This window comes from Ictalurus furcatus, chromosome 16, assembly GCF_023375685.1.
Source record: "Ictalurus furcatus strain D&B chromosome 16, Billie_1.0, whole genome shotgun sequence".
NCBI classification, from domain to species: Eukaryota; Metazoa; Chordata; class Actinopteri; order Siluriformes; family Ictaluridae; genus Ictalurus; species Ictalurus furcatus.
Genome location: NC_071270.1, coordinates 16523244 through 16541288, shown reverse-complemented (window position 1 = coordinate 16541288; position 18045 = coordinate 16523244). Strand labels below are relative to the sequence as shown.

Below are 18045 nucleotides of genomic sequence, written 5' to 3'. Positions count from 1 at the left end.
GTAGCAACACATCATTGCCTGTGAGAAAAAAAAAAAAAAAACCTTTACTACTTTACAACCACCTATGGAAGTTTAGATGTTGTTTGACTCTTCATCTCTTCTTTTTCTTTATTATTATTATTATTATTATTATTATTATTATTATTATTATTATTATTATGTGGAACAGCAGGTAGTGTTCCTGCCACACAGATCCAGAGATCTGGGTTTGATTCTAAGCTCAGATTACTGTCTGTGTGGACAATTTAGCATGTTCTTGCTGTGTCCACTTGGGTTTCTTCTGGGTTCTTTGGATTCCTCCTACCTCCTAAACATGGTGGTAGGTGAATTGGCTACTATAAATGAGAGAGAGAGAGAGAGAGAGAGAGAGAGAGAGAGAGAGATTTATGCAGGCATGATATAATGCTATAAACCAATGCAGGTTTACTGTTATATAATTTCTGGCAGCCTTGTAGTGGAGATCACTAAGCCTTACAGTCCACCAACCAGATGCCATCTCTCACTGGCCACAGTTTATACATTAAACCTGTAGACGGTTTAACACAAATTCCCCCATAGGTTAAAGACATATAATTTAATGTAATTATAAAAAATTGTTAAGTGAGAACCCTGAACAATTCAAGGACCTCTGTCTGAAACGTTCAAAAAGATTTTTTTTTTTTATAACCAAATGCAAATAAATATGTCATGGAATATATATATATATATATATATATATATATATATATATATATATATATATATATATATATATAAATAAATTCCATGCCGTATATACTTGCATAAATATATATATATATATATATATATATATTTCTATGTATTTAGAGTCCCCTCCTGTAGTGTGACGTCACGCTGCTTACGCCACGGCTCCGACTTGCGTGTTAGGGCGAGTGCGCCGCGCCCCCTCGGCCCCGATCAGGAAGCGGATCGGAGAGGAAAAGCGCTGGCTAGAATGACACAGAAGCAGCGCTGAGCTGTAGGAGAGACTGCGGTTAAACAGAGGACCAGCTCCAACACGGCATCACAGCGTCATCTCACCAAAACACACAGCAACGAGAAAAATGCTCATCAAAGAATTGTAAGTAAGCGTTGTCCCCCCCTCCTCTCTTTCTTTTCTTATGGATGGGTTGGGAAAAGGCAGCATCCTCCTGAGTAGTGCAGGTGGACTGGCGTTTCTCTGATCCAGGCCATGGCGACATTGTAAAACTTGACTTTGACGTCAGATTTCGTCATTTTTTTCTGCTATATTTCTGACATACTGTCTAGATATATACACTATTGACCTGATCCTAATTGTGACGTCAGTAACTGATATACCGTTAGTGAAGGGAACCATCTCGATACAGCCTAGTACACTACAAAATAGCACACTGTGTTCCTAAATTCGCTGTATTTTAGGAACACGTTTTTTGTTTTGTTTGTTTTTTAGCCTAACGTTATTAACATTTCGTTACACCTTTTTGTAGCGTACATTACCCTGTAGCTAATGCTGTGGTTTTTGGCCATCCTTTTTTGTGTAATTTGAGAAGCTGTGCTTGTTGGTTTAGCATCGAATGATGCACTACATATCCAAACATACCTACCGGCATCCTGAAGTGTAATGAACGTGCTCCCTCCTTTAGTCTGCCAGTGGGGACATATCGTTTATCAAGGTCATTACCGAGATGAAGTTATCTAAAAACAAAAAAGGTCGATTTAGAGAGATCTTCTATAATATCACACCTAAATTAGGATACTAGAAAATGTAGGATACATGTTAAATAGCAGCTCGTCAGTATTGTTATTATTCGTTTGGAGCGCCAGGAAGGCTAACGAAGACCTGCTCGAGCACAATGCACAGTCAGAGTCTGTGATTGGTCTGTTCAGGCTCGTGCGTTATCGCTGAAACGCACTCAAGGACCTCACGCGCACTGGAGTCCTGAGCTATGGCTGCTGAGGTCGCAACCTACTACTGTGATGTAGTCTACTGTTCAGTATTTGTAGTATACGGGTCGAGACGTGAGTTTCTAACCGCTTGTTTTTACGCCATAGTTTTAAAGGTCACGGGCTATGAAGATTTAATATTTTTAATGGATGTATGTAGTTGTTTTGGAAGAAAAGCTTGCCTTTCTTCTTCAAGAAATAGTAAGAAATGTATATATTTGGATGTAAATATGGACAAAAGAATCGATTATAAACACAGTCAATATATTTTTACTGCTTCTTACCTTTTCTGTAAGTGAAATCCTCCTTTGAAGCATTCCACCTAAAACCATTTCCCTTGCGGACCACTTTTCAGTGCTACATGGGACATTAATGTCAAGGAATGTAGATTTACTCATATCTTTTAAATTTGCACGTGTAGTTCAGGGCAGTACAGTGGTGCAATGGATAACATTGCCTTCTTACAGCTTTAGGGTCCTGGATTAGTTCCTGAGCTTTGGGTTACTGTTTTTGTGAAGTTTCTGTTCATGTTCTCCTCATATCTGTGTGGGTTTCCTCCAGGTTCTCCAGTTTACTCCAACCCCCAAAAACATACATGTAGGTGGAGTGTCTCCATGAAATTGCCCATAGGTGCAAATGATTGTGTGCCTGGTGCCCAATCATGTACAGGGTATGTTCCCACCTCATGCCTAGTGTTCCTCGGATAGCTAGCTATTTGTTTTACTGCAAAACAACAACAACAACAACAACAACAACAATAATAATAATAAACAACTATTGGACTGGTTATGGGTCTAGAACTGGCTTTTAGCATGCGCTGTCCATGGTACCTGATTTTGCCTGGTTTGTAGCACAGGTTAAAACTAATTTTGTTCAATTGCATGCAAGCCAAATATAATATTCTGACTCATATCTTCCTGACTGAATTATGTTAATTTGATTCACAAGGTCACAGTCAAGTTATGCTGTTAAAATGTGTAGGAATGTTTATGGTTTGGGAATTTTGGCATGTACATCAAGTGAAGCAGTGATTTCTGTCTACTTTGTTCTCTTGTGTTAGACCCACTTCTTGTTCAGAACCCTGTCTTCTTTGCTGGACTGGATCATCACCTGTATCATTTACAAATGTGTAAGACTCAAAAGTCACAAAATAGAATCAAAGGGAGCAGTTGTACATTAAGTAAATCCAGCATTTAGGTAGCTGGGCACTGTGACTCAGATAGACGTTCATAATGCAGGAGATTGTGTTGTCATGGAGGCAGAGGAGAACAGAGACACCAGATCTCCTATAGTGACTGCTAGTGACTGTGCAGGCTATAGAGGTGCTCAGGCAGAGAAGGTGACTCTTGCTGGTGTACAGTAATTTTTACTTTACAATGCCTGCAGCCTTAGGAGGCTAGAGCTGAACTAGTCAGCACACTTTGTGTCAGACTTATGGCCATGTATATCAGTGAAGATGCAGCTGAGAGAAGTTTTGTGGTGTTTGATGTCTTAAGACAGATCGGAATGTAGATGGGAAGAGTCTAAGGCCAGTGAGCTGCCGGTGTCATCTTACCCTTGAAGAGTATTGATAAAAAATGCAGGCAGTTCAGAATAAGCTACACTGCCAGTGCCAATAAGAAGCACAAATAGCATCTTTAAAGTGCTGTTTCACAAGTTTCTGTGCAAGAGATTATTTGAACACACATGGAGCAAACAAGTATAGGATCACTTCAGAAGAACTAGTACAATGGGACCAAATGGGGCCATTTCAGAAAAGTGTTAAAGATGGAAAGAAATGAAGTTGGCTCTAGCATAAGGAATGAATAGTTTAGCCTATGGCCACCAAGATTTACTCCGCCAGACACCTATGAATAAATGGTTTGCATATGCAAAGTATCCAGACTTCATGGTCACACTGGCATGACCTGTCTGCATTTGTCATGTCACAGGTATAAGAAAAGGAAACCTGGTTGTGAGAAGGTATGTTAAAGATTATGATTAAATCTGTTCCAGTTTCAAGTAAATGTTAATTAAGCAAGCATGTAGACTTGAAATGCCCCCTACATTTTATATACCAGAAGCTTTTTATTGTCTTTTAACTTTCAGTAAGGAAAACTCTCTGAGACCAGGCTTTAGCATGAATGTAATTAGATTCCACATTATTTTGTAGAACTGTATTGACTAACATGATGGTGATACTGATGTGGATGATAGTGAGGCCCATTGTTGGGTAAGTTACTCAAAAAAAGTAATCCATTACAGATTACTAATTACTACATTAAAATTACATTAAAATCTGATTACATTACTGATTACTGCATGTAAAAAGTAATCAGATTAGTAATTACTTTACTTTCACGTTTCTTTCAAAACCTACCAAACCTACAAAAATACTCTACAAAGTGAAACACATAGTTCTTTCAGTAATTTTAGTGCACAATGTATGACATGATCAGAAAAAGTCGGATTTATCATGACACTTGCCTCGGGTGTTATCACTGTTTGTAGGCCTACCAGACCAATAAAGTATAAAACTTTTCTAACTAGGCTAGTTTGGTGTCGCTAGCCAAGGGGAGACACCACTGAGCTATCATTGTATGAGTTTACCTGCTACAGTGCCAGTTCATTATCTTTCCTTATGCTCTGCTCATATCATATTCACGTAAACTGGAACTCATAAAGACATTTTACACACCTTGTTTTCCTGCTCAGCATCAGAGGATGTTAGTGTTTCAGTTTCAACCGATTTACTGGTTTAAAAAAAAAAAATCGGCATATATACATTTTTCTTCACACTGACTGTGAGTTAGTGTTTGGCAGAATTGAGCCAGTAAGTGTGTTTCCACGTATTTTCCTGTCAACTATGTCTGATTGGTCTCACCTCTGTTGAATGAAGATATAAAATTACACACGGTCTTCTTTTACTGACGTTTAGTTACGTAGTGACAAACCGCTCCAAGTAGAGAATTATTCGGGGCAAAAGAAAAAATCTTCTGAGCAAAACATGATTTATTTTAAAAGCATTTTACTTAATATTGTTTTCTTAACAGTAAATTTGTAACACAAGTAACGTAATTTTATTCACATCAGGAGCTATAACCAAATTACATAAATTTACAATCTAATGCGTTACATTACTGCATATCAAAAAAGTAATTAGATTACAGTAATGCGTTACGCACAACTCTGGGGAAGCCGTTGGTGAAAAGGATGAGGCAGTGATAATGGTGATGGAAACAATGAAAATTGTGAAATAGTGCTGATTATGGTGGCAGTTATAACAATGGTAACCATGTCAACATTGGGGAACATAAACATTAGATCATTACTTTTATACTGTCTGGTTTGTGATCTGTATTTTTTGCTCTTATCGTTTCAGTCGAGTGATCCTACCCATTTCTGTGGAGGAGGTAAGTGCTAAGTGTGCACTCATTTTTTGTGTGTGTGTTTGTGCACATATGTGGTGCGAAGCAGGGTTTTGCACAGCGAATTCATTATTCATACTGGCTGCAAAAAACCTCAGAGTTATGATTTCTTTGCTTGTTTACAAAGGCTTGCCTTTGTCATTTCAAATCAGATCGCTCTCATGCATGTCACTGAGCTGTGTATTAGTCAGCTCAACAGGGAGTGAGTCCTTTCACTACGTCTTGCTGTGTGTTCTTTTTACACACTTTAAAAATGACAAAATTACTGCTTACCTATCTGCCTGCCAATATTAAAAGCTGTGTCAGCAATTTTAGCCTCATCAGCAAGTCTCTCTCTCTGACTTTAATAATCCAAATTTAGCCACACAATACACTAGTCAAGACATGTTTTCAAATTGGACAATTTTCCCCCTGTCATTAAATATTGTATTCATGTCTTACTCATCTTCTAGGTTCCTGTCACTGCCTCTGTATCTCATATGATTCTTTAGCATGTCACTCAGTTCAGCAGTTGCCTGGTGTTGAATAGCCAGTGAGATATCCAATATCACACTGTGTCCTGCTCTTTCTGTTTCTCTTTCTCTCACACTCTCTCTCATGCTCCCTACCTTTCCATGCATTAATTTCTATCTTTATACTTTCATTCATGTCTTTTTAGTTAGTATGTACAGTATAATTACGCTAGTTACAAGTGTATAATTGCCCTATGCAAACTATAGCAAATATATATAAAAACACAAACACACCAGAGCAATATTTACTTGCTTGAGTACTGGGAAATCTCCTCCTGATTATTTATCAGTATAATTGAGGGGTGGATTATTGAATCTTTTCTCCAACTAATGCTGGGGGAATCCAGATATTAACAGAACAGAAAGGTACTGCCAGGAAGGCAGGTCTCATTGGATATAAAAAACATAATTTTGTTTATGTCCTTTCAATTGTCCATATACATGATTTACTTGAGAAATGACTCATCATATGACTTTTTACATTTTGATATTGCACAGTGATATCCAGCTAAAAGAGTACACACAAGCACTGTAAAAAGAAGCAAGCTGTCCGAAATTATGATAATAATTATATATAAATAATTTTTCTCCACAATTTGGTCACCTGCCAATTCCCACCCACCAGCCAGCTCTCCCCTATCATACAGTATCTCGCAGAAGTGAGTACACCCCTCACATTTTTGTAAATATTTGATTATAACTTTTCATGTGACAACACTGAATAAATGAAACTTTGCTATAATGTAAAGTAGTGAATGTACAGCTTTTATAACAGTGTAAATTTGCTGTCCCCTCAAAATAACTCAACACACAGCCATTAATGTCTAAACCGCAGGCAACAAAAGTGAGTACACCCTTAAGTGAAAATGTCCAAATTGGGCTCAATTAGTCATTTTTCCTTCCCGGTGTCACGTGACTTGTTGGTGTAACAAGGTCTCAGGTGTGAATGGGGAGCAGGTGTGTTAAATTTGGTGTCATCGCTCTCACACTCCCTCATACTGGTCACTGGAAGTTCAACATGGCACCTAATGATAAAGAACTCTCTGAGGATCTGAAAAAAAGAATTGTTGCTCTACATAAAGATGGCCTAGGCTATAAGAAGATTGTCAAGACCCTGACACTGAGCTGCAGCACGGTGGCCAAGACCATACAGCGGTTTAACAGGACAGGTTCCACTCAGAACAGGCCTCGCCATGGTCCACCAAAGAAGTTGAGTGCACATGCTCAGCATCATATCCAGAGGTTCTCTTTGGGAAATAGACATATGAGTGCTGCCAGCATTGCTGCAGAGGTTGAAGGGGTGGGGGTCAGCCTGTCAGTGCTCAGAGCATACGCCACACACTGCATCAAATCGGTCTGCATGTCTGGCGTCCCAGAAGGAAGCCTCGTCTAAAGATGATGCACAAGAAAGCCTGCAAACAGTTTGCTGAAGACAAGCAGACTAAGGACATGGATTACTGGAACCATGTTCTGTGGTCTGATGAGACCAAGATTAACTTATTTGGTTCAGATGGTGTCAAGCGTGTGTGGCGGCAACCAGGTGAGGAGTACAAAGACAAGTGTGTCTTGCCTACAGTCAAGCATGGTGGTGGGAGTGTCATGGTCTGGGGCTGCATGAGTGCTGACGGCATTGGGGAGCAACAGTTCATTGAGGGAACCATGAATGCCAACATGTTCTGTGACATACTGAAGCAGAGCATGATCCCCTCCCTTCGGAGACTGGGCCGCAGGGCAGTATTCCAGCACGATAACGAACCCAAACACACTTCCAAGACGACCACTGCCTTGCTAAAGAAGCTGAGGGTGAAGGTGATGGACTAAACCCTTTTGAGCATCTGTGGGGCATCCTCAAACGAAGGTGGAGGAGCACAAGGTCTCTAACATCCACCAGCTCTGTGATGTCGTCATGGAGGAGTGGAAGAGGACTCCAGTGGCAGCCTGTGAAGCTCTGGTGAACTCCTTGCCCAAGAGGGTTAAGGCAGTGCTGGAAAATATTGGTGGCCACACAAAATATTGACACTTTGGGCCCAATTTGGACATTTTCACATAGGGGGGTACTCACTTTTGTTGCCAGCGGTTTAGACATTAATGGCTGTTTGTTGAGTTATTTTGAGGGGACAGCAAATTTACACTGTAATACAAGCTGTACACTCACTACTTTACATTGTAGCAAAGTGTCATTTCTTCAGTGTTACATTAAAAGATTAAAATATATAATCAAAAGATATAATCAAATATTTACAAAAATGTGAGGAGTGTACTCACTTTTGTGAGATACTGTACAACAAAAAACAACTAGGGAGCGTGAAATCTGGTATGTAATTCCTCCAAGATACATGAAGCCATCCAATCTCATGTTTTTACAACTGCTCATGATAAGTCACAGCACAGTATAACCTACTCATTTACGGCATTTGGCAGACACCCTTATCCAGAGCAACTTGTATTTGGAGGGCTCGACAGTGGCAGGTTGGTAGTGCTTTGAACTCATGACTTTCAGGAATCCACTGTCAGGAGTCCACTGTCTTAACCACTGAGCTACCACCTCCCACAGGAAAAAATCTGAAGCAATTGGAGGAAATCTATCCTGTTCTGCATATATGAGCTCACACATGGTATGATTGGCTGGTGTCACTGTCATTGACAGGGGAGAGAGACTATATCTTCGCTTTCAAACAAACAGCACAGTGAATTTTGCTCTCTTGGTTCCTGGCCATGGATGGCTTTGGCATCAATGGGTTTTGTACGCGTGATCTCCCCACTCATTTAACATTCTGGGAAACAGTACAAAATAACACCTCTTTGTATTTACCATACTTGCGTGCACTGCACTTCACAGGCATATTTTAATAGAATCTTTGATAAATTGTCTTTGACAAAGAAAACAGCTATTATAATAATGCAAACACTACGTCTAGCTAGGATTTTGGTGGGGATTCCCAATGATTGCAAGATGCAGTATTTACATATAGCATGTGATAATTATTGAAAATTGTGAATTTTGCAAAATTATGAGATGCTGAGGCTGAGAGATGCAATACTGTGCTATGTAACCTGACAAATAACCTATCAAATGCTAGCTTTATGGCAGAATGCTTACCCCTTTTAAGCTGCTTACGCCAGGGCTAATGCCTGAACATGTGCATGGGAGTATCTAAATCTCATGCATGGAGTTTTATAAGAATTTTAAATTTACACATTAGACAACCAATGAAAATAACAGATACTAGATATTCAGAAAGAAACCCCTGAATGTAGCTTTTATTCTTAGCTGCAGTGAGGGTCTTATTCATTAAGTGATTTGATAAAAGGTTATGGAAAGAGATTTTTCAAATTAATGTTAATGGTCCATGACTCTGTTTGTGTGACTGTTCTCTTGTTGTAGCCTGTTCAGAATAATTGCGTAACATAAGCTAATGGAAACACTTTTTTTTTCTTTTTCTTCTGACTTTGTAAATTCATAAATGTGTAAAAGAGATAGTATAGAAGCATGCTGACTCATCTAGAATTTCACTCAAGTGCAATTACTCAAGTCTGCATATAGTTGTGGGATGAGCATCAAGATTATCATTGTTAATTTATGGATGTATTTATGTCTATTATGCATGCAACTATATGTAACAGGGATATGACGTAATTTAAAGGGTTGCGTTAAACGTTTCAATACCATGAATATATCCCACTTTCTAGTCTCATCTCATACTCCTACCCTGTAAAAAAATATAGAATTTAATATATGTTTTATTCATTAATTTATTAAATTATGGGTTATGTTATATTATGTTTTATTAAATTATTCATATATATATATATATGAATAAGTAGAATTTACAGTAATTTACCAGCAGCAGAGTTGAATTATGAAATTAAATATATCCCATGTGCCTGAGGCTTTTATCCAGAGTGACTTACGGGCTGGATACAACTGAGCAGTTTAAGGTTAAGGGCTTTGCTCAAGGACCAACCATAAAAGCTTGGCAGTGCTGGGAGTTCACAACTGATCTGTAGCTCAAATGAGCCACCACTTCCCTCAACCACCACTAAGCCACCATTTCCCTCAAATAGCTTGCACTGATTCACTTGCACTAAAAGACTAATTTTAGTCCTTTACTAAAATGAAGTGTCTGCTTGCATATAAACATACAACAAAAGGATTTATGTTTCCCTAAAATATTCGCTATAATACATGGCACAAAAATGCTCCACTAATTTTCAGATGTCGACACAAAAAGAATCTTTAGCATTCTCACTCCCATCCTACAATTCATGCCTTTTTTCTGGCATTTTACTGTAAACCAATTTCCCACATAGAATCAATAGTGTTTACAGCACAATTCTGTAAAATCATAGATGATTATGTTGCTGTTAAATTAAGTGCTGTAATTTTATAGCAGTTTTTAAAGTGTATTCCTGTAGTGGATCTGTGTAGTGTTAATGAACTACTTTCACAGGTATGTATTGCCATAATAAAACATTTGCATTCATTTTCATATTTGCCTACCTGGCATGTCAGGGGTGGTACCACTACTCCAAAAGTGGTGGGTCAAGAGTTTTGTCTAAGAGAAGAGGTACATCAGTCATTTTCTATAAAAGACTATTTATTTTGCTTTTAGCGCTATATGGGGCCAGGGTCTGATTATAATACAATAACAGGGTACAAAACACCTTTTAATGAATGTCAGAGTAGTTTGTTTCAACATGCTTCATTTTGCAGTTTATTCCTCAGGCAGCTAATAAGAGCAAAAAATTAGTTCACAAAGTTAGATAGCACTAATTCTAAAATATGTTTGAAAAAATCGAAGACATGTTCACATTCTGCAGTAGGCTGTTTGTCACTGTAGTAACTGTCTGTTTCAATAACATTTTCCCAGCAACCTTACTTACATTATTTGAAGAATATCATTCGAGGAATGTTCATGCAATTGATTCAGAATACAGAATATGTGCATATGTCACTTAAAATATTGAAACGTTAGCAATACTGTTTCAACACACGATTATTAAGCTCTAGTGAGTGCCAAAGTGCAGATAACCCTTTATCACTCATAGGAGATCCCCTTTAGTAGAAATGTAGAAATGTCGCCCCCAGCTGAACTGGAAGCTTTGATTGGTTTTTCAACTGAGTCAGACCTGTCTGTTATTGCCTGAAGTTCTGGGTCACTGTCCAAGTAGCTTGAAAAGTGGCGGGTCAAATGCCAGCTTGCCCCTATTGCTCTGGTGGCCCTGTGGCATGTACCTTTTGGATTTTGGAAAGTTGGTCGAATTACTAGTGTGCAATGACCTCACACAGTAAGATCAGCAGCTTTAAATTAACACCTCTGTTGTAGATTGCAGAAAGCTGGAACATAGTGCACTTTGGAGAGCACTTTATTAAAAGGTGTTAATTAAAGATTTTGCTTCACAGAAGTGGGTTTGGCTGGTGGTTCTGTTTTAAGCTGTAGCTAAATTAATGTTAAAATGGATTCAGAGGATCAGCATGGTTAATAAAGGACTGGTTTACCTTCTGTGTTACTTCTCCCTTCCACTATATTTCATTTTTTAAGAGTATGGGATCTAGTTTGTTCAGTGTGTTGATTTGTCTATTGCTGATTTGTCTGTGAGTGTTTTGGACAAGAAGTCTAGAACCTATCCAGAGCCTCAGCAAACCTTATTGAAAAAGAGGTTACAGTAAATGTAGGTTATTGTGATATATCAGTCCGTACAGGATTTTGCAGAGTTTTTTTGTGATTGTTGCGGCCAAAAATTCTTGATTTTGCTGCAGCTTTTTAAAAAATTGTGCGATGCAATTTGTTCAGTTTTTTGTGCTTTTTTGGCAAAATTACAATTGCTAGATTCATGTCAAAGAGGACTGTGATCGAATGCACATTGTTATGACATCACATTATGTCTCTTGGGCCAAATCTGCAGAAAATCTGTGGTAATTATGAAAAATTGTAAGCTCCTCCGAATATTTTTCGGAGTTTGCTTGATTTTTCGTTAATTTCTGTGATTGCAAAATTGTGAAATCCTGGAGGGACTGATATATGGAATGCCAATGAATACATTGCTACTGAATACAGTACATTGCTTGAAGATGTTTTTCAAGGATATTCAGTGCCCTCCACTAATATCGGCACCCTTGGTAAATATGAGCAAAGAAAGCTGTGAAAAATTGTCTTTATTGTTTAACCTTTTGATCATTTGATCAAGAAGTTCATAAAAATACTCTGCTCTCATGGATATCAAACAATTGCAAAAAAAAATAAAAAATCTTTGTTATATATAAGTGTGCAACAATTATTGGCACCCCTATGAATTCATATGAGAAAAAATATATTTGAAGTATATTCCCATTGATATGACATGACAAATAAACCACTCTGTACATTTGTAAGGTGTCTGAGGTCTGAAGGGCCATTACCACATTAGCTTGCTGTACTCCCCTGTGAAAGTATGTGTAAATCAAACTAAAGAACACAATATGGTTATTTTGTTGTTTTAAGGTGCATTTTTGTGCACTACATATCATGATGCATTATGACATTAAAAAGGTGCACTGGATATTCCCCCATTATGTTTTGGACAGCACTACAAAATGGCAGACCCCCAAAATAATGCACTATGTAGTGAATAGGGCATAGTTTTGGACACAGCTACTGAATTATTCAGTAATTGCAGTGAAACTAGTAATAAAGGCATGTAATTATGTAGGTGTGTGGGGGCACTTGGTCCCTTAGAGGGAAGGGTCACTGCAAATCAGTGCAAAGTTATTCTGGCTGATAACCTTTATCCTATGATGAAAAATGTGTTACCTGTTCATATGCACATAAAAAAAGACCTGACAACAAACAATAGCATTGTGGGATACCTTTGATTATGTTGACATCTTCCAAACAACAGTAATCAAAGGCTCATAGTGAAAATATACAAATCAAAACTGTCTTTTTTTATTCACAGTGACAATAATACAGATATATTGTAGGAAATGCATATTTTGTGCAGGAAAGCAAAGTTACATAACATTTCACTCAGCTGATCGTGACTGGATTTTTTTTCTATCTGGATAATAAAGCTGGCAGGAATGGAGCCAAACCCCAAAGCCTGATCTTTTTTCTGTGAAGTAAAGTAGCATATTAAACCAATAATTCATTCACGTGAGAGATATATGGCCCTGTAGACTGAAGAAGAGGCAAATGCACTTCACCTTGTTTCTCTTTATTTCTCAATGTTGGTTCTTGTACATTATGTTCTTATACTGCTTCTCATTCCCTCTTACCATCTCTTTCTTTGGTTATACAAGCTTTCTGAAAATGTCTGTGTGTATGCATGTATCTCTCTCTCTCTCTCTCTCTCTCTCTCTCTCTCTCTCTCTATATATATATATATATATATATATGTATCTATGTATGTATGTGTGTGTGTGTGTGTGTGTGTGTGTGTGTGTGTGTGTGCTGTACGTGCTGCACAGTGACATGTAGTGCTTGTGGACTGGGATTGGTTGGAAAATGTAGCCTTTGATTGGTTGGGAGAGGATGGTGCAGAAGATGCTGCTGGTGTAATATCTCAGGCTTAGTGATGTCACACACACACACACACACACACACACACACACACACAAACAATGTTATTTTGTCCTTCTATACAGCTCATCTGAACATCTAAATGTGTTTACTTAATAGTAAATTTCATCAATCATCTCTCTCTCTCTCTCTCTCTCTCTCTCTCTCTCTCTCTCTCTCTCATTTTGCCATCTTCCTGTCATATAATCCTTGACACAGCACTAAAAATAAAGGCAACTGAAGATGCATCTCTGCACACCCTCCTCTTTTTTCTCCTTGGCCAGTGTAGTGTGGATGTTTGTGCTAAAAATAGTCTAGTCTGCATTGCTTTCTCTGTCTCTATGTTATAGATGCACACATACTATATGAAGACACACATACACACACGCACAGACCTGTGAAAAAGATGTTTTATTGTCTGCCTCTGTTTTTCTATTTTCTAAAAATAACACTTTCATATATGTTTTGTTTTAATCTCAGTTATATATTCGATGCATGACCATAATGAGAATAATCACTTCAGAATTCATGCATTATCCTTCCATATTTTCATCACACTTTCCTTGTGCATATCATTGCTGGCTCCTGCACTCACACATCTATCAGCACAGAAGTGCCAATAATAGGTGCAAAAAGATCAAAAGCTGGCCTTATCTGTATCTATCAGTCACTTATTTCTATGGATTGTAATTGTATTGTAAAAGTTTGTAAAATCGTAAAAGTTTCTAAATTTTTTCATGCTTCATTCCAGTAAATTTACATGTTCCAGTCTGAGTGCAGACACAAAGTCAATATATATAACAGTGTTTCCCACGGGTTGAGAATTTACTTGTGGTGGTGGTTGGCGCAGCGTGTGAGTTCAGTAATAAACTAGTCAAACAAAGGTTTATGAATAAATATTTATTGCAAACAAATAACTAGTCAAAATAAATAGCTATCTATATGTCAACATAAATAACTATTAAGAAATAAATAGCTACATATTAAAATACATTTTCCATTTTCAAAATATATTAAAGAACAAAACACAGACTCTGATTTTTGATGAACATGTCAAAATGAAATAACTATTTCAAAATAAATAACTTTACATTATGGAATACATTTTCAAATGTGCCTATTTGCATAGTTGGCATTGCTTGCTGGAACATTTAATTTTCCTTGGCTTGGAAAAAATCTTTTCCAGTGCCTGTCTGTAGGGGTATGCTTATTGATAAGCGTGTTATCAATACTTAGTTTGAAGATGGACGCTAAAATTATATAAACAAAGTGTCTGCTCCATGACTGTCTGCAGCAGCAGTCACAGCAGTGTTTAGCAATCAGACTGATTAGAGCTGCACAACCCTGCCATGAGTACAAAGATAACATTAAAATTAAAGTCAGGCTTGTTGTCGGCTTCCTGACTAATTTTTAAAAAGATGAGAGAGCGAGCTGACAGTACGGAGCAAGAGAGAGAGAGAGCAAGAGCAGTGGTAGTTGAGCGAGCTAGACAGCTAATGAAGTGAGCGAGTGGTGGTAGCGAGAAAGCCGGTGAATGGGAGAAATAAAACGTACCCAAAAGTTGGTAGTTGTACGCTCTTGATAACGTTACCTAACATCAGTAAGCTGTTCTCTTAACTTATCGATAATATTAGAGCTACGTCATTTTGACTGAGTGTTCAGTTCGGTGTCAAGGCTAGCTCTACCATTACTAGACAGCTCGCTAGCCTGACCAACTAATGTTACTATACCCTTGTAAGTTAAAATAATGTGTAGCGTTAATGTTTAAACATTTAACGTGTGGTGTTTTTATTATCGAGTTATTATCTAAAAATTTACTTACTGTACCTCAGAAAAAGTTGCCGTTGCTAGTCTCCTGTTGAATTTTGATGTACCAACTGAATCGCAGTGTCACGCACGTCTGACACGCGCATTGTCTTGAGAAGGGGGGGCAGGATGAAGGTCCGCTGATTTGTATGCTTTAACTAACAGGTAAACAATACATAAACAGATCTATTTGTTGAGACAAAAAAACATATTACATCATAACATGGGTGTTTTTCACATGATCAAACATTTAAATAGAAGCTAACAAGAAACTGCATAGAAATGTAAGCTAAAATTCTGGGATTACAAAATACAGTGTAGCACTAAATTAAGTGAGCTTAATATATGACTCACAATAAATGTTCATTGCGTGTCCAAAAATTTGCATGTCCACATTTTCTAGAGGTGAGACGTTTCCTTCTCTAAAGCTGCAGAATCTGCAATTTCCTTCTCCATCTTTGTTGGAAGACAGACATTGTTATATATGGAAATATTTATTTTCTCTTCTTTAATTTAGTTCATTGAGATATTTGCCTGATTTCAGCAGCACAACTGTGTTTTATTTTTCAACCATTATAACCACCAAATGCTGTGAGAATCACTTGCATACCAAGATCGTTCAACAATTTCACATAGGAGAGTATGATGCCCTATTTGCATCTTTCCATTTCTTCTTCACGTCTCATATATCAGACCATAGCTATCCACTTGGCAGCCAGTGAGTACAGTTGGAGCTATAGTTTTCTTGTCCTCTAAAGCTGGGGATAGTATCCTCTCATCTCATCTGTTCTACCTTGGTGAGTAAATTTTATATACATTACTAGCACATTTTTGTTAGAACAGTCCATGAAAACTTATTAGCTACCACTCACCAAGCTGTTCATGAAGTTTGCTATGACCTCCAGTGTGTAGTTTTTCCTTTCTGCTTGGTAAGCAACACTTACCTCTCTTTCTCCCTGCTAGCACTACTTCAGGATGCGCACTGATACATGCAGAAGTAATGTTGATTTTCTAGGGATAACTTACAATATTGCACCATGTGTGGCACACAGTGCCAATACATTACTGTCTTACTGTTAGCACAAGAGCAATCTGTCCAACTATGGACTAATCTGGTTCTTTTTAATATACTGAAGTTGTCAAAAGTTCAAACCATTCAACTACAGGACAGTACAGGTAGGTGGACAAGCACAATGCTTATTTTCTCGTGCTCTTCCAGGGTCAGACAATCCAATTAAAAGCCAATCCATTCAGCCTCTCTCTAGCACCATGGGTGATTTAAAGTTGTATGCAAGTAGCTTCTATTGGCCCCCATCAAGGAGAATTATGGCTTGGTCTCAAGGGTGAACTCAGAAATGAGGTGCATAACACTGAAGCACGTCATATAATTCATCTGCCACAAAGGCCACACACCAAAATATGTCCTTGTCTCAATGAGAAGAGCACCCAGAATTGGTAGCCAGTATCTGGGAAATGTTTGGCAACATGCAGGTGATCTGCATTTGCCAATGTCATGTCAATACATTGCAGATTGGGGTTTTTCCTGGCAGAGCTGGACTGTTCGTTCGGACTATCTTACCATCCACTGTGCACATTTCCTTCTTGAAAGCTGATTCTTCCCACATTGCACAGAATTCTGTATCCACAGAGTCATAAGCCACAGAGTCTTGCTTGTTGCCCTGAAGTGGTAGGCAATACCTTGTTTTACACTACTGCTTTTTGTGGTCAGATCACCATGGTAGCTTCAGGTCTGCTGTCCCAAATGGATGAACGATTTGCCACTCATCAAGGTCACCTCTCCTTGTGGGTTTGGCCAATTGTGCCCCAGCAGTCCAGGAAACACTCCTGAATCTTAGAGCCACTAGTATACATGCCTTGTATACCCTTAGGTGGTGGGTCTAATAAACTTATTACAGTCTTTCCCAATGGGGCAAGGTGCCGCAATCTGCCAAAAGGCTTGTGTGTTATCTCCCTTATTTGCTGAAGTCCCTTAAGGCCCCTTCTTACAAAACTATGGAACTGAAAGGACTGCTTCTGAAAACTGCAATTTGCTGATGATCACTTTGGCAAAAAGAGGGGGAAAATTGCATGCTCTGGCAGTAAGCCAGGTGAATCTAGGTTGACCTTGAATCTGGGATTCCTGCCCAAGGTCATATTGAGCAGTTTTGTGAATCAATCAGTTTTCCTTGCAGTGTTCTATGAGGGTGAACCTAGAGAGCATTTCGTTTTGTGCCTGGTACATTCCCTACTGTACCCTTTTCACTCATTTCTACTTTAAAATGAGTCCTGTTCCTCATGACATTGTTGGCATAGGTTATTCAGGTGATTGTCACCCCCCTTGGTAATTAGGAAAAATAAATCTCTAGTTAAACACAAGTAATTGTGTTTACAAGAACCCTGGATAACTGGTCCTTTGGAACCAGCACCAACCTGGTATCTTGCTGAGATGGTACCAGGGAAAGATGGCTGCATGACAGAGGTACTTAATGGAAGTGTAATATGCCAGTATGTTATTTTATTAGAAGTTTTTGGCATGCATGTGTACTGTATATTCCCAAGAAGGTAGGGCTGCAACAAATATTGATACATTTTAGGTCAGTACTTAAATAAAGTTAAATTATTAAATTAATTAGAAAATGGTCAAACATTTAGAATTATTGACTGTTATTATTAAAATGTGGTTTGGTAAAATCCTTTTCCTCTTGGTTCCTCTTGTGGAAAAAATGAAATGGCACAATAGCACAACTTGCAAGAGCACATCTTGGTGAGACCTCAAGTAAGAGCGCCATAATGTTGAGTAACATTAACCTAGCCATTGGTAAAAGAATGTTTAACCATATTGTAATAGGAAAAACA

At 38.2% G+C, this 18045-nt stretch overlaps 1 protein-coding gene across 1 annotated transcript in view; it reads left to right on the top strand.

Annotated features, from left to right (window-relative positions):
- The first annotated feature begins 889 nt into the window (after positions 1-889).
- Positions 890-18045, top strand: part of pitpnab (phosphatidylinositol transfer protein, alpha b) — a 30283-nt gene continuing 13127 nt past the window's right edge. The window contains exons 1-2 of the mRNA XM_053645906.1: positions 890-1081; positions 5288-5318. Of these exons, the coding sequence (XP_053501881.1) occupies positions 1065-1081; positions 5288-5318 (48 nt within the window). The 5' untranslated portion in view covers positions 890-1064. The remainder of the gene's footprint in view (positions 1082-5287; positions 5319-18045) is intronic.